The 22,790-nt window shown below is 48.5% G+C and overlaps 1 protein-coding gene across 1 annotated transcript in view; it reads right to left on the reverse strand.

Annotated features, from left to right (window-relative positions):
• FAT2 (FAT atypical cadherin 2) overlaps positions 1–11,406 on the reverse strand; it is a 67,427-nt gene extending 56,021 nt beyond the window's left edge. Inside the window, exons 1-2 of the mRNA XM_060093686.1 lie at positions 8,151–11,406; positions 5,874–6,188 (exon numbers count right to left, since the gene is read on the reverse strand). Of these exons, the coding sequence (XP_059949669.1) occupies positions 5,874–6,188; positions 8,151–11,406 (3,571 nt within the window). The remainder of the gene's footprint in view (positions 1–5,873; positions 6,189–8,150) is intronic.
• Positions 11,407–22,790: the final 11,384 nt, after the last annotated feature.

A 22,790-nucleotide genomic window follows, 5' to 3' on the forward strand; every position in this document is an offset into this window, starting at 1 on the left:
CCCTGTGCTATGCAGCTGCTTCCCCTAGCTATCTGTTTTACATTTGGTAGTATATATATGTCCATGCCACTCTCTCACTTCGTCCCAGCTTACCCTTCCCCCTCCCCGTGTCCTCAAGTCCGTTCTCTACGTCTGCATCTTTATTCCTGTCCTGCCCCTAGGTTCTTCAAAACTTTTTTTTTTTTTTAGGATTCCATAGATATATGTTACCATACGGTATTTTTCTCTTCCTGGCTTACTTCCCTCTGTATGACAGACTCTGGGTCCATCCACCTCACTACAAGTAACTCAATTTTGTTTCTTTTTATGGCTGAGTAATATTCCATTGTATATATGTGCCACATCTTCTTTATCCATCCATCTGTCGATGGACACTTGGGTTGCTTCCATGTCCTGGCTGTTGTAAATAGAGCTGCAGTGAACATTGCGGTACTGATTCTTTTTGAATTATGGTTTTCTCAGGGTATATGCCCAGTAGTGGGATTGCTGGGTCGTATGGTAGTTCTTTTTTAAGGAACCTCCATACTGTTCTCCATAGTGGCTGTAGCAATTTACATTCCCACCAACAGTGCATGAGGGTTCCCTTTTCTCCACACCCTCTCCAGCATTTATTGTTTGTAGATTTTTTGATGATGGCCATTCTGACTGGTGTGAGGTGATACCCCATTGTAGTTTTGATGTGCATTTCTCTAATGATTAGTGATGTTGAGCATCCTTTCATGTGTTTGTTGGCTATCTGTATGTCTTCTTTGGAGAAATGTCTATGTAGGTCTTCTGCCCAGGGCCATTTTACTGGGATAAATTCTAGGGTTACATTCAAAGCCTAGATCAGAATTCTTCTCATCTTTAGAGAGCAAGAGCATGAAGGGGAAATGGAACTCTGGAGAGAAAGAAGGGGAAGAGAGGAAGGGGAGAGGACAGCTGAGGTGATGGCATGAGCGGAGGTTCCCGCCTACTTCCTGCTTTCACCATGAGGAGGGTCCTGAGCACAGTATCTTGTTGAGTGAAAAAGGCAGCTCATCAGGAGTTATAACAGGGATCACAGTCACTGCCTTCAGTTCACGAGAAATCACAGAGGGGTGGCTTTTTACTCCTTTGTTGTAATTCTCTTATTCATCTGAGACCCAGGGCCGGCTCTTCCCATACTGGGCTGGCACAGATGAGCCAGCGGAGTGCTCCTCTGTACATTCAGGAAGGTGAACTTAGTGGTCTGTAATTCTGGTTTTCATTTTCTAGACACTATGGCTATAAATTGAGGCCATAAAGGCGAGAAGGTGCCGGTTCTCTGCAAGCATCAGGAAAGTCAAGCTCAAGATTTTTGGGGGCCTAGAGGGGCATCCATGCCCATAGACTGAGAGGTCCTAGCTGGGTAGGGAGGTCTCTTTTCAATGAAAGCAGAGCTATTGGTAGGGGATCAGTGGGTGTTCTAAAAACTTTCAGTAAGTTTCTTGATCTTGTTTAGGCAATTAAATGATGGAGTAATGGAATGAAGTGTGGGGATGGGGGCTCCATGAGAGAAACGGGCATCCGGTGTTGGGGATGAGGCCTCCAGTGCTGGAAATGGGAGTGTGGTGTGAGGAGTGACCTCTGTCTGCGCCATGTGCCTGCTTTCTTGTCCTCCCGCCTTTTCTTCCCTCAATGAAGGCAGGCATGGGAGCCTTCTCGGGAAGGCTCCTGGAAAGCCCCACAGCTACAGAGGAAGATGCATTCCTCTAGGACAGAGTGAATATTGTTTCAGGTTACCCCACCCAGCTTGTCCCCAAGCTGAGGGGCCTCATGGGGAAGGCCCAGCATCCGGGTGCCCCCCAGGAAGACTGTGGGGATGAGAGGGCCCTGGCTGGGAGCCTTCCTTCTGGCTCAGTCCTGCTCTCTCTTCATCCCCTCTCCCCTCTCTCTGTTCATCCCTCACCATTCTCCTTCTCTCTGCCTTCCCAGAGTTTCCTCTCTCCCTTCCCCCTCTTTGCATCTTGGAATCTGTCACTCTTTCTCCATCTCTGGTTTTTCTTTTCTCTCTCTCCCTTCTCTCACCACTGCCTCCCCCCTATCTTCTCAGGGCCAGTGTCCCTGGAATTGCTGCCTGGCCTCCTGGGCCATTGCCCGTGTTCTCAGCCTCGTCGCCCCTCTGAGGTTGGTGTCAGGATTTCCAGGGAGTGCCCATGTAGGATGGGGACATGGTGGAACCACCCCAAGGGACTGTGTGAGGGTCCACCAAGGACCCTTCCTGGCACGAGGTGGGCATTCAGCTGATTCAGCTCTTATCATTTCTCTCCTCCAAACAAATGTCCCCCTATCACCCCATCTCAGCCCCTTCCCTCTCCCTCCCTTCCCTCATCCAGTGGTTTTATAACTACTGTTGATTCCACCTCTAATGGATTCTAGATCCTTCTACTCTTTTTACCCTGCCATCTAGGTCTTACCCCACCTACCCTGCCAGCTTCCTCTCCCCCCTCTGCCCTTCCTCAGAATCATAAGAGCCAGCACTCACTGAGCTCTTACACGTCCAGGCGTTCTTCAAAGCTCCTTATATATCTCCATCTACTCACCCATTTAGTCTTCCCCACCACCAAAGAGGTAGCTATTACTATCTCCATTTTACTGGTGAGCAAACTCAGACATAGAGCAGTTAAGTAACTTCCCCAAGATCTTACATTTGATAAGTGGTGGAAATGGATATGCCTTTAGAAAATGGGCCTACTTGCTCATAAAAGACTAGTAAAGACTGAGGAATGGTCAGGCAGGACACGTGAGGACTAGAGGTAGTGTGGGGTCCTGGATGGGAATAAGGATGTTAGCAGAGAAAACTGGGGAAATCTTAGTAAAGTCTGTATTCTCCTTAATAGCCTTGCACCAGTATTAATTCTTAGTTTTGATAAATGTGCTAGGTTAACATTAGGGGAAGCTGAGTGATGGGTGTATGAGAACTCTCTTTGCAACTCTCCTGTAGGTCTACAGTTATTTCACCATTAAATTTTTTTAAAAGAAGAAAAAACTAAAAGGAAAAAAAGAAAATGGACATACTTGCTCTGTCTTCAACAAGACCTGCGTCTTTTTCCCTCCTGGCTATTTCTCCTGTCACGGTCCTTGCCCAAGTGCCCTGCCAGACTGCTGCTTGTCAAATCCTCCACATCCTTCAGCTCGGCATAGCCACCCCTGTTCCATGAAGCTGTTGCTGGTCTACCACACTGAGCAGCTTCCTCTCTCTTCTAAACAGTCACAGCACCACATCTACTCATATTTTAACAATGTGGTGCTCTTTTTTTAATAATTTTTTTAAAAAATTAATCAATTAATTAATTAATTTGGCTGTGTTGGGTCTTTGTTGCTGTGTGCGTGGGCTTTCTCTAGTTGCAGCGAGCGGGGACTGCTCTTCGTTGCAGTGCGTGGGCTTCTCATTGCGGTGGCTTCTCTTGTTGCGGAGCACAGGCTCTAGGCACGCAAGCTTCAGTAGTTGTGGCTCGTGGGCTCAGTAGTTGTGGCACACGGGCTTACTTGCTCTGTGGCATGTGGGATCTTCCTGGACCAGGGCTCGAACCCGTGTCCCCTGCATTGGCAGGTGGGTTCTTAACCACTGCACCACCAGGGAAGTCCCAATGTGGTACTCTTTACACTGGTTCTATAGCTTTTTTTTACATCCAGATCTTCATGGTCCTGATGAATTGGATTCCTCAAGGCCTGAAATTATGTTTTATATCTTCCCCTCTCTCTACAGCACGTAATTTAAATGCCTCATCAGGGCAGACACCTTTAAACGTTTGCTGAATAAATGAGTCTTGGGCTTAACAAAAGATTGTGGATGCTGGCAGAGATTCTTTCATTCATTTCCCAATTATTGAGGTCCTACTGTGTGCCGGGACTTTATATTATAGTGGGCAAAAAAAAAAAAAAAAATCAAGGCTCCTTTTCTGGAAAGCCTTAGAAGTCTAGTGAAGGACATGGATAATTAATGGAATAATCACATAAATGAATATAATGTTCTAAGTGATAAGTGTTTTTAAAAAGTAGATGCTGCTGGGAGATGTATTATAGTGTCAGGAAAAACTTTTCTAAGGAAAGAACAGCTGGGCCAAGATCTGAAAGGAGAGCAGGAGTTAGCCTGAAAACAGAGAGAAGAGACTCCTGGCAGAAGGAATAGCATGTGCAAAGGCCCTGTGCCAGGAGAGGGCATGGACCAAGGCAGGCCATGTGGCTGGATCCAGCGAGTGATAGAGCAAGAGAGGCAAGATGAAGCCAGAAAGGAAAACAGGGGCCTGGTCAGGCACAAGTCTGTGGGACACGGCAGGGTCTGGCTTTATCTTAAGGGCATAGGGAAGCCATCCAAGGGATCCAAGTATGGAAGTAGGACAATATAATGTGGATAAGAAAGGTGGGTGGGTGGGTGGAGGAATCATTGCTGACTTATTATTTTATTTTCAAATGTTCATGCTGATAAAAATTTCTTCTCAACTGTAGGAAGACTAAGAGCTCTCTGCCCTCTGGGGCATTTTGCCAGACCTGGTGTCAGGGAACTGTTGATAGTGAACAGAGCAGGGATTTGGAAGAAGTAGAGAACCTATTGCCTTAGGTGAGAGATCTCTTCCCTCTTCCAAAAAGGGAGGGACAGAGTGGGCCCAGGCAGAGAGCCAGCTTAGGCCTGTTTTTCAAGAGAAAAGCATTCTCCTTCTAGGAGGACTAATCCACTCCCCGAGGTCAAAGGTTCCAAACAGATGTCACAGGGCAAAGGGGCACTTGTATCCCCCGCCCACTGTCTGCCTCAGGATCCCCAGGCCCATCGCTCCTCCTGACTCCCTTTTGCCTTAAGGATCAGGAAGCTGCTGCCAGCTCTCTCCCCTTCTCCTTCCTCCAATCTTGCCAGAGTTCTGTCCTTCCAGGACAAGAGTCAGTTGGAGCTGGAGAATGGGAAGTTGGGTTCGAAGGAGAGAATGTCAGCCTTCTCTGCAATAGGGTTGTTGTTCATGGTCAAGAGGGACATGTGGCCTTGGAGCCATACCTGCAGCAGTGGGAAATGGCTCTCACCTTCTCCTGGGAGCCAGGCAGGCAGCGTAATTGCAGGAAGCAGGCGGAAATAACACAGTCGGGCGTGAGGGGGCTGTGGGCACAGAGGACACACCTGCTGTACACAGGGAGCTGCTGTCAGCTCCGGGCAGTTGTGGCCCCGTGGGATGTGCGGTCCATGTGGCCAGATCTTCTAGTTATTTTAAGAACAACCAGAAATCTGGAATGTTTTGCAAAATTTCCAACTTTTTAAATGTTGGCAACAACTTGAAAAATCACTGTTTAAAGCTTGTGCAGGCCAAACAGAACAGCTTTGTGGGCTACATCTGGTTCACGGCTACAAGCCAATGACCTCTGGATTCCTCTAAACCATCCAAGATGGCCTTGGACTGAGGATAGACCTTTGTGAGATGGTTGGTTCCTCTGAAGTGGATCTGTATGGCCACCGTGCCGTGAGCAGGCTTGAGATCAGTTTGGGACTAGAGTTAAGAGATTCAACCTGTGGCTTGTGATTCTCAGGAATGGTCAGTTGGGAGCACTTGGAGGTCTGAAATAGTCCCAGCTTGACCACCTAGGGAACCTGCTTAGCTTCCCTAGGCTCCAAGGAAAGAAAACTGACATATTCTTATTCTCGCATAGAGATGGACTTTGTTGAGCAGCACTTCTCAAACTTAGCACACATCAAAATCCTCTGGATGTCATATTAAAATACAGATTTCTGGTGCCCACCCTGATCTCTGATTGAGTAGGTCTAAGATGGGGCCTGAGAACTTGACTTTCTAGCAAGTTCATAGGTGATGCTCATGATGCCATTCTAGGACCACACTTTGAGAAGCACTGTTGTAGATAATCCTATGCTCCCAGATTTCTGAGGTCCTTACCTGTGAGAGGATGAATAACAAAGAATCCCATATGGTTGCCACTGGTGATATTGAAGGTCAGCTTCCCTTTGGAGCTGGAGTCCGGGTCCCAGGCATCCAGCTGAAGCACCGAGGTGTGCAGGGGTGCATCCTCCCGGACGGAGGGGTAGAACACGGGTCTGGACATCTGGGGTGGGTTGTCATTGACATCCAAAACCTCAATGTAGACTTCAGTTACAGAAGAGAGTGGGGTGGAACCCCTATCCACTGCCAGTACTGTCAGCCAGTAGCAGGACATGAATTCTCGGTCCAGGGGTGCGAAAGTCTGAATCATTCCTAGGGATAGTCAATCACCAAACCCAAAATATTTTAGAGCTCAAAGTAGCTTTAGAAAGCACTTTACCTAACAATCCTGAAATGGTACTGTGGAAAGGATATTAATAAGTATTCCACGAGAAAAGGGAACTGTGGCTGATATGCATGGGAGCTGCTGAGTTAAACACAGGGAAATTCATATCCTTATTGTAGAACCTCTCACAGCCTTTCTCTGCTAAGATAGGCCCATGACTTGGGCATGTGGGCATATGCAGGGTTTCCAGAAGACCATGGTAGTTGACCTACTTTCTCCTGACTACTTCAAGCCGAGTCCAGTTTATTCATTTCACATTCTCTAAGTGGGATTTCCTTACATTTTTCCTTAGACTGGTTCCTTCAAGCTTCAAGTCCTTATAGATACCAATTCAAGGGTAGGGGTTTGATAAATAAATTGCTGTTCGCCTCTCCTCATCTTCATGATTTTAGAGACTTGGCTTCATTCATTGGTTCACTCATCTACAAATTGCTTATTATGAACTAGCACTGTTCTAGAAGTCGAACAGGGTCCAAGAGTGAGTAGAAGAGGCTTGTAGCCTAAGTTCTTATGGGTCACACTCAGCTGGAAAGACCCAGATGAGAGGGCAAAGCCTGTACTCAAAGCCATAGCATCTCAGAGCTGAAGGAACCTTACTCCTTTGACAGATGGGGAAACTGAGGCCCAGAGAAAGAGCATGGCTTGACCAAGGTCATGTAGCAAGTAAGCAGAAGAGCTGGGTCTAGAATTGACTCTCAATCTAATGCTCTTTCTACCACATCACCCTGCCCTCTACCCTGGAGAGAAATCATCCCATCAAGAAGGACCTACTTTTATTCACCTGGGATCTCTCCCAAGGTGCCTATCTCAGGACCTCACAAGTAGAGGGTGCCCAGTAAGTGTTTGCTGAATTGCACTTATTTTCTGTGGAGCTTCAGAGGAATAAATAAGTTGGTGCCACCTTTTTGGAGGACAATTTGAAAATATCTATTAGCGTTGATATTAATTATACATCTATGGATGATGGATATATGGATATATGGATATTATATATCTATTAATATTATCTTTTGACCCAAGAGCTCCATTTTTAAGAGTTTTTCCTGTGGAGACTCACTGCATATGGGTAAAAGTATATGAACAAATGCAGCCATTAAAAAAGAATGAAGGGCCTCCCTGGTGGCACAGTGGTTGAGAGTCCGCCTGCCGATGCAGGGGACACGGGTTCGTGCCCCGATCCCGGAGGATCCCACATGCCGCAGAGCGGCTGGGCCCGCGAGCCATGGCCGCGGGGCCTGTGTGTCCGGAGCCTGTGCTCCGCAACGGGAGAGGCCACAGCAGTGAGAGGCCCGCGTACAGCAAAAAAAAAAAAAAAAAAAAAAAAAAAAAAGAATGAAGAAGATTTATATGTACTGACATATAAGATATCCTGGTGACAAAATAAGTTTCAGAATTAGTATCTGTTGTATTATGTTTTCATAATAATAAAATGAAAAGTGATAATATATCAGATACAATGAGAAAAATTTAGAAGATTATAGGACAAATTGTTAATAGAGATTATATCTGGGGAGATGGGACACAGAGAAACATTCATTTTTAAATTATATATAAAAATTTTATAATTATGATACATTATTTTTATAAGCATATATATGTAATATATGTTTTTGTGTGTGTGTGTATGTATACAAGTGTGTGTGAGATGGTTGATTCAACTTAAATGGATATACATACATACACCCACATATGTATATATACATATATATACTATATATATAGTATATATATATATGTATATAAATTAAAAATAAAAGGGACAGGAAGGAGTGTCCCTATTTATTGTTCTTTTTAGCCTATAGCCTGACTTCTCTCAGGACAGTGCCTGATTCCCTTAGGCCCATCCTCTCCCAGCACCTGGCCCTCCCATCCCATCCCACTTCCAGTACCTGTGTCTTGGTTGATGCTAAAGGCTGCAAGGTCGGTGCCAGCCCGCAGGAAGTACTGGAGCTCCCCGTCCAAGCCACTGTCCTCATCATGGGCAGCCACTGCCATCACTGAGGTTCCCGAGGGGCTGTTCTCCCGCACCTGGCCCTGGTACACAAAGGAGGCAAAGCGGGGAGGGTGGAGGTTCTCATTCACATCCAGGACGATCACCTCCACGCGGCAGAGGGTCCTTCGGGCCAGGGGCCTCCCACTGTCACTGACCCACAGGCTCAGGTTATACCCAGCCCTCCTCTCAAAGTCCAGCTCTTTCTCCAGACTGAGTGCCCCCGTCATGAGATTCACATGGAAGGTCCCATGGGCATCATCAAACAGGACATATCGTACTTCTCCCGCAGGGCCCAGGTCAGGATCAGAGGCATCTAAAAATGTTAGAATAGTCCCTGGCGGCAGATCCTCTGGGACCTTAAGCCTGTGAAGTTCTGTGATGCACTGGGGAGAGTTGTCATTGGCATCTTCCAATGTGACTATCAGGTCAGTGACAGAGAAGAGCTGGTGACCCTTCCTGGGCTGGTCCCTGGCCTCCACCTTGAGTATATATTGAGGTTCTGATTCCCGGTCCAGGTGTCCTGTGACAACCAGTTCCCCAGTGAGGGGATGGAGGGAGAACTTCTCTGTGGGGCTTAGCAGGGTGTAGCGAACCCTCCCATTGTCCTCCGAGTCAGCATCTTTTGCTTTCAGCTCTGCAACTGTGGTTCCAACTTCTGTGTCCTCTGAGATGGTTACCTGGTACCCACCAGGAGGAAATCTGGGTGCATTATCATTCCAGTCTTCCACATTCACTGTCAGCAGCTTCCAGGAGGACTTCTGGGGAGTGCCCAGGTCATACACCGTTACATTGAGGTTGTAGAAACTGGTGGCTTCATAGTCCAAGGGAGCAGCTACAGTGAGCAGCCCTGTTTCCAGCTCAATGTCAAAGCAGCCGTCTTCATTGCCATCTGCAATCACATAGACCAGTTTGCCGTTAAAGCCAGTATCAGGGTCGGTGGCTGCCAGGTGGGCCAGGGGGGTGTTGAGAGGAGCACGCTCAAGGATGTCAATGGACTGTGGGAAGTGGTCCTCAAACTGAGGGGTATGATGATTGATCTGATATGCACTTAAGGAAGCGAAATCCTCATCACTGGACTGCTGATTCTGAAGCCCAACAGAGTGCAGGATGGTCTTTGTGAAATGTGTCAATACCCCCGTTTTATCACACTTTACAGGGACCTCAAAATGAGGATCCTTCACTACAGTAATATTCAAAGTCATGGGCGAGGCATAGTTTTTCCCATCTGAGGCTGTAATTTTCAGGGAATAGTTGATGGGTTGACCAGTAGTATGGTTCCTTAAAGGGCGTTTGAGGGATATCACTCCAGAGAAATGATTTAGATGAAAATAGTCTAGTTCGTTGCCTGACACAAACTCATATTTTAGGTTCTGAAGCTCATCCACATCTATAGCTGACACGGTCATTACTGATTTTCCTACTGGCCAGTCTTCATGGATAGACCCAGTGCAATTGACTTCCTCAAACAAAGGCTTGTTGTCATTCAAGTTCTTGAGCCTAAGGGAAACAGACACTTCTTTTTCCTGGCGAAATGGGGATCCCCAATCTGATGCCCATACCTGGAAGGTGTAAATTCTGTTCATGAGCTCATAGTCCATGGGTTTGGAGGTGGAGATGATCCCCAGGTAAGGGTCGATAGAAAAGGGCACAGAGTTTGGGCGAGCGATGGAGTAGGTGACATATCCATTCTCTCCATGATCCTGGTCTGTGGCCGTAACAGTCAAAATGCTGGTGCCTGGAGGGATGTTCTCATCAAAGGTGCCGTAGTAGGAGGACTTGTTGAACATGGGGGCATGATTGTTACAGTCCATGATGTCAATGACCACAGTGGTGGAGGCCAGGCCCAGTGAGGTTCTGATGTGTAGCTGGTACTGAGCTCGGTCATGGAAGTCCATGAGCTTCGTGGTGGTGATCAGCCCCGTGCGGGCATTCAGTTTAAACTCTGCACTCTCTGAGGATGGCTTTAGAACATACTTCAGGTTGGGGAAGGCATGGGTTACTTTCACCATCACCACACGGCTACCAGGAGGGGAAATCTCACTAAGCTGCACTCTGTAAACAGCCTTCTCAAATTTGAGGGAAGCCAGTTTGGAAGGGGGTAGGTGAAAGCCTCTGATCTGGGAATAAGAAGAAGGTCTGCTCCCACCCCTGGCCTGCAGGCTGAGGTTGAATCCATGAGGGTGTTCCATCCAGTTGATGTCTTTGATGGAAACCAAACTGAACTCACTGCTCCGGGCGTAAGACTTGATGGCTTTGAAGTTCTTTCCAGGGTCACCACCAACAATTTCCAGTGAGTCCACATCAGCACCTGAGCTCTTTGCATCTACCACCACCGTGGCATAGGTGGCATCATCACTGCTCTCTGGTGTAGCCAAGACCACTGAGGCAATGGCCGGGAGCTTCCTGAGGGCAGGCTCCACGTGGATGACCAGTGCTGCCAAGTTGCCAAGTCCATTGCCCTCTGAGATCTTCCGCATGCGGTCCACAGCCAGCACCTGCAGCTCATACTTCCCTCGCCAGGTGACGTTGAGCTTCCCAGCCAAGGTGACCACCCCGCTGGTGGGATGGATGGCAAACATCTCCGACCTTGTGTTAAAGGTGTAATAGAACTCGGCGTTCTGGCCCAGGTCGGCATCCGTGGCGCTCACCTTGCAGATGGGGCTCTTGAGGGGCATGTCCTCAGAGATGGTGACTCGGTATGAAGGCGGGGAGAAAAGGGGCTTCAGGTCATTCTGGTCCAGGATGTGGACCACCACGCGGGTCAGAGCTTCTAACTCCGAGGTCTTCTCCGTGGCTTGGACGATGAGGGTGTAGCTATCTCGCACCTCCCTGTTCAGAACGGCTGTGTTGCTGCTCTTTGTCCTTATTCTCAGAAAGCAGAAGTTGCCGACCATGTACTCCTCTGTTTTAAACACGTTGGCCACATCTCCAGAGATAATCCGGTACCTCACTGCCCACTGGGGGTCTGTGAGATAGATGCCCATTTTCTCAGAGCTTTCCACGTAGGTCTTGGGAGCAGAGTTTTCATAGATGGTCACATTATAAAGGGGGTGTGTGAAGCGCCAGGCTGAGGAGATGATCCCTTCTAGGGGTTTCTCACAAGTTGTACAATGGAGCAAGAAAATGGCAAACCCCAGCAAGGCAATAATCATGATGGAAAACCTCCCGAAACCCTGGGCAGAAAAAGAAAGGGTACAAGTTAGGAAAGAAATGGTTCCTACTGCCGTGGTTCTTAACTGGGGTGGTTTTGCCCCTCAGGAGATATTTGGCAATGTCTGAAGGTATTTTTGGCTACCCCAGCTTGTGTGCAGGAGGTGCTACTGGCATTTAGTAGATGGAGGACGGGGATGCTGCTGAACATCCTACAATGCACGGGACAGATCCCCACAGCAAAGTCAGTAGGGCTGAGATTGCGAAACCTTGTGTTTGAAGAATAACAGACTAGTTTAAGTGCTTTCTGAAGGGCATCCGGCAGATACAACACTGTCCTTACCACTTCCCTCCTTTTCCCAAAACCTTCAATGTCTCCCCAGTGATGGTGAAATCATTCCGACCAGGTACCCAAGCTTAGCAGTCTGGCCCTAAGTACTTCTGACAAGACTCCTCCATCAGGGCTCAGCTCCAGTTGAACTGAGCTGTGTCTGCATATGTAGGGGCTGCAGAAAAGCAAAGGGACCACGATCACAGGCCTGGCATCAGGCTGCTAGGCTGTCAGGCCTGGTTCCACCACTTACTAACTGGGTGACTTTCTAGGCAGGCAATTTCACCTCTGTGAGACTCGATTTCCTCTTCTGTAGAATAGGAATAAGGATATTAACTACCTCATTAGATTGTTGTGAAAATTAAGTGAAATAACAAAGGTAAATGACCTAGCATAGTGCCTGGCACATAGTAAGTTTTAACGTAATATTAGCTATTACTAGTCATAGGAATCTAAGTTTCATAAAGCAAAGGGACCTGCCCAGGGCCTTACAGCTAGATAGAAACAAAGCAAGAATTAGACCTGGAGCTCCTTGCATCACAGGCCAGGGCTGCTTCCCCCATCCCAGGCTTACCTACACCTGTCCCACCACAAGTCCCTTTGGACAGAGCCTGATTCTGACTCGTCTTGTAACCCTGAACAGAGAAAATCCCTCCCTTCCTGGAATGTCAGAGCTGAAATGGACCTGAGAGATGATGGAGCTCAGATCCCTCTTCTCACGCATAGATGGGGAAATAAGAGGCCCAGGTGGGGGAGGGGTCTTGCCCCAAGTCCCAAGGTGGGTGGCCAGGTAAGAACCAGCCCCTGGAGATTGTTGAACTAACCATGAGTGAACGCTTCACCCTCTAAGAGCTGCTTCTCTTCCGCATCCTCTCCCTTGCTGCTTCCCGAATGTCTCATCCCTGAACTCCAGCCTGGGTCAAAATGTGAGACTCATCAGAGCCAAGGATGGGGAGGGGCACCGGGGAGGGCAGAGTTCGGTTGCCACACCGGGTCTTCTAGAAGCAATGTGTGAGGTTGCGTACACCAGGCTGGTGGCCAGCCTGCCCTTGGGAGTCTTGACTCCGCGGAGTTCATGGCTACCAGCCAGATGTGCCGAGCATTCTTGGAGGAAACAGGCAAAACTTGTTTTTCCAGTTGCCTTGGTCTTCAAAGGCAAGGAAGAGTTAAACTTCCAGGCAAGGGGGAAAGGGAGAGGCTTGGATCCTTGTCTTTCCAGAGTCCTGAGAGAACCAAATGCAGGTTCTTTAAGACCTCGTGGGTTGCATCCCAACATGGGAAGGAGGGTGGAGGCAGAAATGGAAAAGCCAACCTAACTTGGCCTCTGAAAGCCAGTGACAGAAAAGAATTTGAATAGGCCTCCTCCTTCCAGCCTCCCTACCACCATCCCTCGCTTGAGATCCTGTTGGTGGCGCCCTAAACCCAGCACCTCAGAAGAGAGGGGGCAGGATGGAGGTAGATTCTATGCTTAGGGTCCTAAAGCCAGGGACAGAAAAAGATGCTGTCTACTCCCCACCTTCCTGCCCCCTTGCTCTCACCCCTTGCTTGCCACCACAGCCCATGAAGGACCCGGCCACAGGCAAAAGCCACACTCACCCATCCCTGACACAATCCCCTGCAAGCACGAGGACACCCCTGAATCATTTGGACCCCACTCCTTCCCCCAGGATGGCATTGCTCTTGAAGTTGAAGATCCAGGGGGGAAATGAGTGCTTACCCCGGTCCCAGGTCCACACTCACTCCTTGGCCCGGCGAGCCCAGGGTGCATGCAGCCTCCCAGCTCTGCCTGCTCTGCTTTGGGGAAAGCTTCCTGTTCACCAGGTCAGCACCCGTGGAGGGCAGGTCCCAACAAGACACTCCGCTCAGCAGCTGCAGGGGCGCCTTGAGAGCCGGAGTCCTTAAGATGAGCTGCAGGGAAGGGAGCAGGGATGGGATCTCCCTCGGGGGCAATAAGATGCCAAAGGGGGTGCACCCTTGTGTAGGGGTTTGGTACCCATGGCTGTGTTCAAGCCGTGGGACCCATAGACCTGGTGAGTGGTTTGCTGGGGGAAGGGCCTGTGTCTGATATTTGTTTCTGACACCACACCTGGGCAGGTGAACAGGCTTACAGTGTGCAGGGGCACATGGGTTCCCTGGGCTACCCTCCCACCTCATGCCACCTAGGACCACTATTTTGAAACATCTTGTGAAAACATAGATCAATTCTTATCACTTCCCTGCTTAAAATTTTCCAGTGGCTTCCCACAACATTTAGATGAAAATCTGAACTTGTTATCATGGCCTGGAAGGCTCCCCACCATCTGGGCCCTGCCTGCATCTCCAGTGATACCTCCCACCACTCTCCCCATTGTTCACCAAGCTGCAGCCATAAGGGCCTTCTTTCTCCTCTGCAAACATACTAAACTGGGATCTGCCTCAGGGCCTTTGCACTTGCTGTTTCCCTCTGTTTAAGATTCTCCCATGGCTGGCTCCTTGTTATTATCCATTTCTCACCTCTAATGTCACCGCCTAACCCCCAGTTTGATGTAGCCTCCTTCCTAAAGCCCTTCTTTATCACATCACCCCATTTTCTCCATGGCACTTGTTACCTCCCAATATGTTCTTATTTATTTGTTTACTGTCCTCTGCCCTAGATGCTAGGCTCCATGAAGACAGGAGCTTTTTGATCTTATTCATGCACGAATTCCCAGTGCCTAGATCAGTGCCTGGTACATAACAGAGCTCAATAAATACTAATTGAAAAATGAAAGGATCTGGACTTAGGGAAAGCAATGACAGAGTGAAAGCTGAAAGAACCTTTAGCGATCATTCCTTCCTTTTTGATGCTGGAAAGTAAAGTCCCCAAAAAAGAAAGGGACTTGCCCAAAGTGACAGGGTGAGAACCAGAGCCAGGTTCTTTCCTCCCAACCATGCTGCCAGAAAGAGAAACTGTGTTCACCTGTAAATCCAACTGTTTAGGTTCGAGCCCAACTCCACCACTTGCTAACTGTAAAACCTTGGGGAAGTTAACCTCTCTGAACCTTGGTTTCCTCATCTGTAAGATGGGGCTATTAACAGTACTGCTTTCCTGGGGTTTTATGAAGATGAAATACGATCATGTACATTAATATGCTTAGCATTGGTGCCTGGCCCATAGAAAAGCACTCAATAAATATTAGTCTCAAAGCCAAAGCAGAATCAAAGCCTGAGGTCGGGGTGAGGGTGGGGTAGACTGAACCCCCTGGAGAAGGCCCAGCCTGCGCCCCAGTGGAGCAGGAATCTGCTGGTCCCTGGTCAAGTCTAAGCTTGCTGGCCCAGCCGCAGGCTCTGCTGGGAAGCTGCGAGCAGGCGCTTGTCCGGGGTGGGGCCTCATGCTCTTGGCTCCCCAGACTCAGAGAGAAATCTGCATGTGGGTGAATGTGCACATTTGCAAGAAAGCACACACACACACACACACACACAGGAGGCAATTTTGAATAATTGTGTGGGTATGCTAATTGTGTCCGCCTGCTTGGCAGAATACGTACTGTGTGAGTAAATAAACTGGTAGTTGTGGGGCTTCTGTGTACACGGGTGTGAGCAAGTGCAGGTGTGGGGTTTCGTGAATGGACCCTTTTAGGACATATGTGTGAATCAAACTCTGTCTCCATGTAACCCCCAGCCCCATTTCATGCATGGGGAAGGCAGCAGAAGGTGGTTCACAGGACAAAGCTTCCGGCTGTGTGACTTTGAGCAAGCGGCTTACCTTCTCTGATTCTTAGTTTCCTGACTTCATAGTACCATTTTGAGAATGAAATGAGTTAATGTACATAAATGCTGAACAAGACGTGTGACACAATTTTTGAAAAATATTACGAAGTACTATTACTTTTTAGCAGCCAGCTCAGACTATTGATTGTTGAGTTTGTGGGTAATGAAAACTCTCAGATGTCTTTTCACGTCATCCCCAATCTGTTCTTGTGCAGGCTGATCTTCTGCAACTAAATGACGTAGGATTTTAATGAGACTGTGATTCATTTCTCCTTGTGTTTCACTCACTGCCCCAGCATCCCAGAATCTTAATTCTAACATTCAGAAACTTGGTGGTTGTAACATCCGTGTCTTTATCCTAGTCATTGATAAAAGTTTGAACACAACTGGCAGGATAAGTGCTCTGAGATCTATCCTCATTTTCTTGGTTAGTGATCTCAGTGCAATTCTGGAACGACTCATCTCACAATGTGGAGAGCTCCCCGTCACTGGGGGAATCCAAGCAGATTCTGTGTGGCCACCCGGGAAGGATATGCTACTCTAGCGGGATAGGTGCCCTTGGGGGAAACAAGGAGAGCTCTAAAGTCCTTTCCATCTTATACAGGTAGGTTCTTCGGCTTGTGCAGGCCTGTGGGATTGCCTCTGGCTGTGGATCCGGAAAAGCATTCGCCGATGCCTATTCAGTGGTCAGTGTAGTAAGCTGACCTGGCTCTCAGGAGACCTAGGTCTAAAGTCACTTATTCCCGTGACTGGTCAAATCAGTCACCTAAGCCCTCTGGACCTCCTTCTTCATCTGTAAATGATGTGTGTATGTTGGGGGAAGGGGTGGGAATGGATCTGTGATTTCAGACCCCTCTATTGCTTCCAGGGGCAGAATCTCTTTTTTCCTGATGAAATTGTACTTGGAAACACAGCCTATAAACAGATACAAGCAGAGCTGCACTATTAAAGCCGGGCTCGAGGCCTAGGACCATGCCCCCAGGTTTGTCCCTCACTCCCTTGGGAAGCACAGGTTTGAAAAACTGGACTAAGAGCCCCTCCAGATCTGCCAAGCGGGGGCTCTGCTATGCTAACGTCCTGTGCCCTGCCTACGTGTTCTAAGCGGTGAGGTTGGATGTTCTGTGATTCTGATGCTCTGTGACCTGTATCCGTAATGGTCCATGTGCAGTGGCTCAGGCACTTTAGTTCTAGGAGCCTGTGACACTGTCGGTAATTCTATCCCTTCCACGGGGAAGCAGATGTACTTGAAGGAATTCAAAGCCAAGTCAAACTTCCACTAAGGAAGCTCCTACCGAATCTGTTCAAAATGCCAGGCTTTGTTTCTTTTTTTTTTTCATTTATTTTTGGCTGCGTTGGGTCTTCACTGCAGCCCGCGGGCTTTCTCTAGTTGTGGCGAGCAGGGGCTACTCTTCGTTGCGGTGCACAGGCTTCTCATTGCAGTGGCTTTGCTTGTTGCAGAGCGCAGGCTCTAGGCACGCAGTCTTCAGTAGTTGCAGCATGCGGGCTCAGTAGCTGTGGCACGCGGGCTTAGTTCCTCCACGGCATGTGGATCTTCCTGGACCAGGGATCGAACCCGTGTCCCCTGCATTGGCAGGTGGATTCTTAACCGCTGTGCCACCAGGGAAGTCCCCAGGCTTTGTTTCTGACGATGAAATTCCTCCCATCACCCAGGCACAGATCAGCAAAGACATTCTCCCTCGTGGCCCAGCAGCTTCCCTTTTCTTAGGCATAACACAGACATTAACTAATAGCCACAGAATACTCCTAGGAAACGCATCTCTCCTTTTACTCCCATTTCTCAGGTAAGACAAACTGAGGTTTGCCTGGCACACCCAAGGCCACCCAGAAGCGGGTGGCTGTACTGATAACAGAGAGCCGGATTTCCTGAAGTTGGGCGCTCCGGATTTCCTAGACTGAGGGGAGAAGCAATGAGGGAAGATATTTTTCAAAGTTTGGAGAGTCTTTCATGAAAGAAGGAGTCACTGGATTCATCACTCTGGATTGGAGAATGTCCATACTCTCCTCCAAAAATCTGAATGTGAATTTACCATGGATTTGGGTGCCCTCAGCATTTATTTTCTGACCTCCCACCCCCATCCCCCATCTCTGTCCCAGGCATCCAGTGTTAGGGCTGGTTCCTATGGCTCTCAAGAAAGAATCCTAAATATATTCTGTTTATGACGAAGGCTGGGAAGTTGGGGAGGGTGGGACCAGGGAGCAGGAATTAGGAGGGGTTGTGCCTTTGAGCCAGATTAAAACCGTAAGTGAAAGAATGTTGACTTTCCAGGTACCTGCTTGTTAGGAAGTCTTTAGCTACTGAAATAATTTTTCTACTTAGTCTTTGGGAGCCATTGAAAGTTTTAGAGAAGAGGCAGGACCAGAGCGGAACTATATGCTAGGAAGAGTAATCTAACATCAGATCAAAAGGGGAATTTTCACATTCAAGATTCCCGCTCTAGTGTGGACTGGGCTTGAACACCAGCTCTATTGGTTTAAGCCAACTGGAATTCAGGAATTGGTAGGAGGGACTGATTTACTTCTAAGAAACTTGGATGAACACTGAGTCATGTGCTAGTTTGTAGGCAGCCGCTGCTAGGTCCTCGTGTAACAAAAACAAATCAAAGAACTGGGTACGATCAGGAAAAGGACCAGAGGCTTGAGCCCTGGATGGGCCATGTGACCTTGGGAAGGCCACAGAACTTCTTCTGAGCCTCAATTTACCTGTCTGTAAAATGGAGATAATATTAGCTACTTCTACCTACTTCCCAGGACTGGAGGAAAGACAGATAATATGATAGGAGAAAGCATAGAGAGGAAAGACGCAGAGTAACACCTTATTAGGACCAATAATGGCGTGGTAAAAGGCAGCTGGAACCACCAGTGGACTGAGAGGCAGTCTCAGGAGAGCTGCTTGTAAAAGCAAGGCCTACCCAAGCCTGGAATTAGGGGAAGAGAAACGACTGAAAAGGAAGTTCTCGCCTAGGGCATGGGTGAAAGGGAGCTGGGACTTGGGGTCCCCTTTTTTATCAGTATTCTGTTTATTATTATTGATGACAAAGATTATACTGTCTTACATCTGGATGGTAATCTATATGTTTTCAAGACACATCTGCATGCATTTTCTCACTTGGTCTTTGGGGAGAAGACCCATTATTGGGTAGAATTAATAGTAACAAAGTGGTCTCTAGAATCGGATACACCTGCTTTCAAATCCTACTCAACAGCTGTGTGACCTTGGGCAGTTATTTAACCTCTCTGATCCCAGAAAAAGGGAAATGAGAGTAGCAGCTATCTCATGGAACTGTTGAGAAGGCTGCAGGAGTCAATGCATGGTACATTTCCAGCACAGGAAACACTCAGTGCCAGTTAGTTATTGTATCAACCTCATCCTTATCGTGACACTTATTATCATTCTCATTTTGTAAATGAGAAACTGAAGCTCAGATAATTGGAAGGCTCTTGCCTGGATTTACCCATCTAATAGGTGGTGGATTCAAGTACTGACCCAGAACAGGAATCCATATTCCAAGAAGAGAGACTCAGAGGGGGCTGGAGTGGCTGGGACTGATTCTCTAGAGCAGCACTCTCCATCAGAACTTTCTACAATGATGGAAATGTTCTATGTCTGAGCTGTCCAGTGTGGGAGCCACTAGCCCATATATTCATCTTTATACCAATGTTGTCCTTAAATATAATTTCTAATTTTTTTCATGGAGGAAGGGGCCCACAAAAGCTAAAGTGACTAGGGCCCTTGAAAGTCAGAATGTGACCCTGGGGAGATAGACATTTGAAGGAAACACAGGGCTTCCAGGCACCTGGGCTTTAAGGAAGAAAAGAGACAAAGTGGAAGATGATGAGAAAGTGTTTTGTTATTGGACTTCCTCTGCCAAAGTCATTTATCCACTCGCTCACTCAATACTTCTTTTTTGAGGGCCTACCCTGTGAGGTCATTCTGGAACAGAGAGTAGGACAGGTGAGGTCCCTGCTCTTGTGGGGATTGGATTCTAGTGGCAGAGAGAGGGAGATGATAAATTTAAAAATATACACTATCATCAGGTGATGAAAAGTGATATGAAGGAAAATCATGCAAGGCAAGGTTAGAGAGTGATGGAGGGGGCGCTGTTTTTGAAAGGGCGGTCAGGGAAATCCTACGTGACAAGGTGACATTTGAGCAGAGGGAGGGCCACAAAGCCATCTTGAGAAAGAGTTCCAACAGGCAGTGCAAAGGCCCTGGGGCAGGAGCAAGGAGACCGCAGACAGACTAGAGGGAGCAAGGAGAGAGGGGTAACTGCAAGATCAGGGAGGTGGCCTAGGGCAATTCAGCCCAAAGAAAAGACCTGTAGTGAGGGGGGATCCCATCACAGGATTTACACGATGGTTCTATAAGGAGCAGAAGGAGGGAGGGTCGTGCTGCTGGACGTAAAATCTTAGAGCCCTTCAAGACCATCCCCTGTGGCCAAGAGGTAGTATACAAGCTGTCCAGCTGCAATTAGTTTTGTTGGGCCTATAATACATTGTTTTGTTGTTTGATGGTATTCTACTTAATTAGTTACCATATGAACAGTGGGAAGCTTCACCCAAAAATCTAGATTCCAACTTCTGTTTACCAAAGTGGAGGGCACTGTCTGTGTCCACCCATGGCATGGTTGGCTGGAGTTGAGTGGTTGCTGCCCCCTTTAGATGGGGCCTAGGCTCTCTAGTCCCGCCCCCCACCCAAGCTCTCCCAGATGTGGAGGCCATTTCAGCTACCATTTATCTCCAAGGTAGTTTCCTAATAGAAGAGACACACGTCTGTACCTACACCTCTTTCCAAACTGTGAAGAAAATAGAATCCAGGATGGCCTCCTGTTCACACACTGGGCCTGCTTCACCCCTGAGGCTCCTGCCAGCTGTAGACATTTGAGTTTGGAGCCCCTGACACTCACTGAGCCCCAGAGAGAGCAAGGGATCTCTTCGTCTTGGGATTGCCTATATGGGTCCATGAGCTTTGCATCTGGAGCTGAAAACTCCCTAAATCAGAGGGCATCCCAGGATCAGAGGGCTTGGATGGAGGGCGAATCCTGCCCCACTTCCTCCAGGGCTCTCTGTCCAGAGAGGTTTGTAAGATCAAAACCAGCTCCAGTTCAGCAGGGCATGAACCTGTTTATCATTTAGAAGCTCTGGAAACAAAGCAAGAGGAACAGGGCACCTCCTCTAAGTTCTGTGTTTGTGCCTTGGGATCCATCAGGGCACAGTGTGAACTCAGCCCTATGGGAAGGCCAGGGGGAACCCTGGAGTCTCTCCTCCTGGTGGGGCAGCCTCTGGCCAGGCAGGGACCAGGAGGCCCCCTGTATGGGAGGAGGCTGCCCTGAAAGCCTGGGTTTGGGGGTGGCTCTCTGCAAGCCTGGAAGGTTGTGTTCTGAAGTCAAGAGATAGACTCCCCCGGAGGACCGGAAAGCTCCTTTCAGAGGGCAGAACAGATTGCAGAGGCCAGAATGTCCCTGCTTCATGGACTTCATCTGGCGGGGTCTTTCCTCTTCTGCGTTCCTTGAAACTCTTTGATCCAATGAAATCCTGTGTCTTTCCAGGAACTATGGATGAGTTTTCAGACATCTAGACATCAAGTTCCAACAGGATGACTTGGATCACTAACCGAACCTCTGAGCCTCTGTTTTCCTCATCTTTAAAAGAGAGATACTAACTGAACCCACCTCAGATAGTTCTGAAGTTTCGACTAGATGATTCAGATTAAGCAGTTAACACAGTGCATGATACCTAGCAACCGCTAAATAAATATTGGCTGTTATTTAAAAACGATCGTTATCATTATGGAAACTGGATTGAAACCCAGCTGCTGCTCTGAGCCCCGTTCCCATTCATTCCCACCTTCACCTTCTGAGGCATCCCTGTGAAGTTCCCAAGCCTCCCTAGGACACAGTTTACAAACTGCTAGGAGTCTAATCTCCATTTTGTAGAGATCGGAAAACTATGCCCCAAGAAGGGAAGTCCCATAGTGCTATGTACTAAGTCACATCACATGTTGGTGGCGCACCTGGAACCAGAACCCGGTCTCCCCATCCTGGACACTTTGCACTGGCCAAGTGGCTCCCTGCAACCCGGCTCCTCTCCCAACCTGGGGCTCCTCAGGAACCCACACAGGCAGGGTCTCCTACTCAGGAGAGTGCAGGGGAAGGAGCCAGACTTCGGGGTCAGACCTGCCCCCCCATCCGGCCTCTGCTTTCATCTGGGGGCCTGGCTTCCTTTCTCCGAGCCTCCGTTTCCCCATTTGTGAAATGGGGCTGGCAACGGTTACCTACTTGGAGGATTTAATGAGCTTATGCATGCAAAGCATTTAGCACTCCTTTGGTGCCGAGGGGCCTCAGTAATATATCAGGGGGCCTGGGAGGGGATCAAGCCGGAGACCCCTGAGCAAACCCCCTCATTTCATGGGGCCTCCACTTGTTCATCTGGGAATTGGGACTAGTCCCTGCTCTCCTGCCTCCACTGAGGTGTTGTCAAACGATGCTCTGAAGAAGGTGACATTTGGGGAGTAGGAAATGTTTACAGAGGCACAGGCCCTGGTCATAGCTGATGTTTACGGAACATTTACTATGCACCAGGCCCTGTGGTATGCACTTGGCATGCATTATCACTTTTAAACTGGCTTACAGCAACCCTGTAATTATCCTCATTTTGCAGCAGGGATAAATGAGACTCAGAGAGGTTACCCAAGCTCCAAGTTCACACAGCTAGTTTGCGGCCAAAGCAGGATTAAAACTCAGATCACCTGGGTGTCTTAACAGTTCCCTGGCCTGCCCCCAGCCGGTGCCCACAGTCTGGAAAGAGCTCTTGGGAGGGGGAGAGTTTTATGATCCTTCCCCCCACACCAGGGATCATATAACCATATGTCCTCTCCCACCAGCAAACACAGATTTTCAGCAAAGCCTTCCTCTCCAGTTCCATCACTTTCCCTCTGGCTGAACCCAGCCCAGCAGTGCTGTCTGTCCATCCAAGTCCAATCCTCTCTGAGCAGAACAACTTAGGACAAAGCTGGCAAGTAGGCAGGCCTTGCTTGGCAGGTGAGGAGCTGGTTCTAGCGGTGGGGCAAGACAGGCAGCTCCCTCCGCGGTTGGCGGTCCTGCTGTGGAGCTGGCTGAACCTGAACTGTAGGGCCAGAGGCAAGAGAGGGGTTAGGGATGATTTGGGAGCATCAAGATGCATACTAATGAGATGCAAATGAACCTCTGCCGGGTACTCCAGCTCAAGCCCAGAGTCCCGCATTCAAGCCCCCTGGGCTGTGTCCACACCGGTTCCTCTTACCCATGGTAACTCTGTGCTCCACCCAGC

The sequence above is a fragment of the Mesoplodon densirostris genome, chromosome 3, assembly GCF_025265405.1.
Source record: "Mesoplodon densirostris isolate mMesDen1 chromosome 3, mMesDen1 primary haplotype, whole genome shotgun sequence".
In the NCBI taxonomy this organism is placed as follows: Eukaryota; Metazoa; Chordata; class Mammalia; order Artiodactyla; family Ziphiidae; genus Mesoplodon; species Mesoplodon densirostris.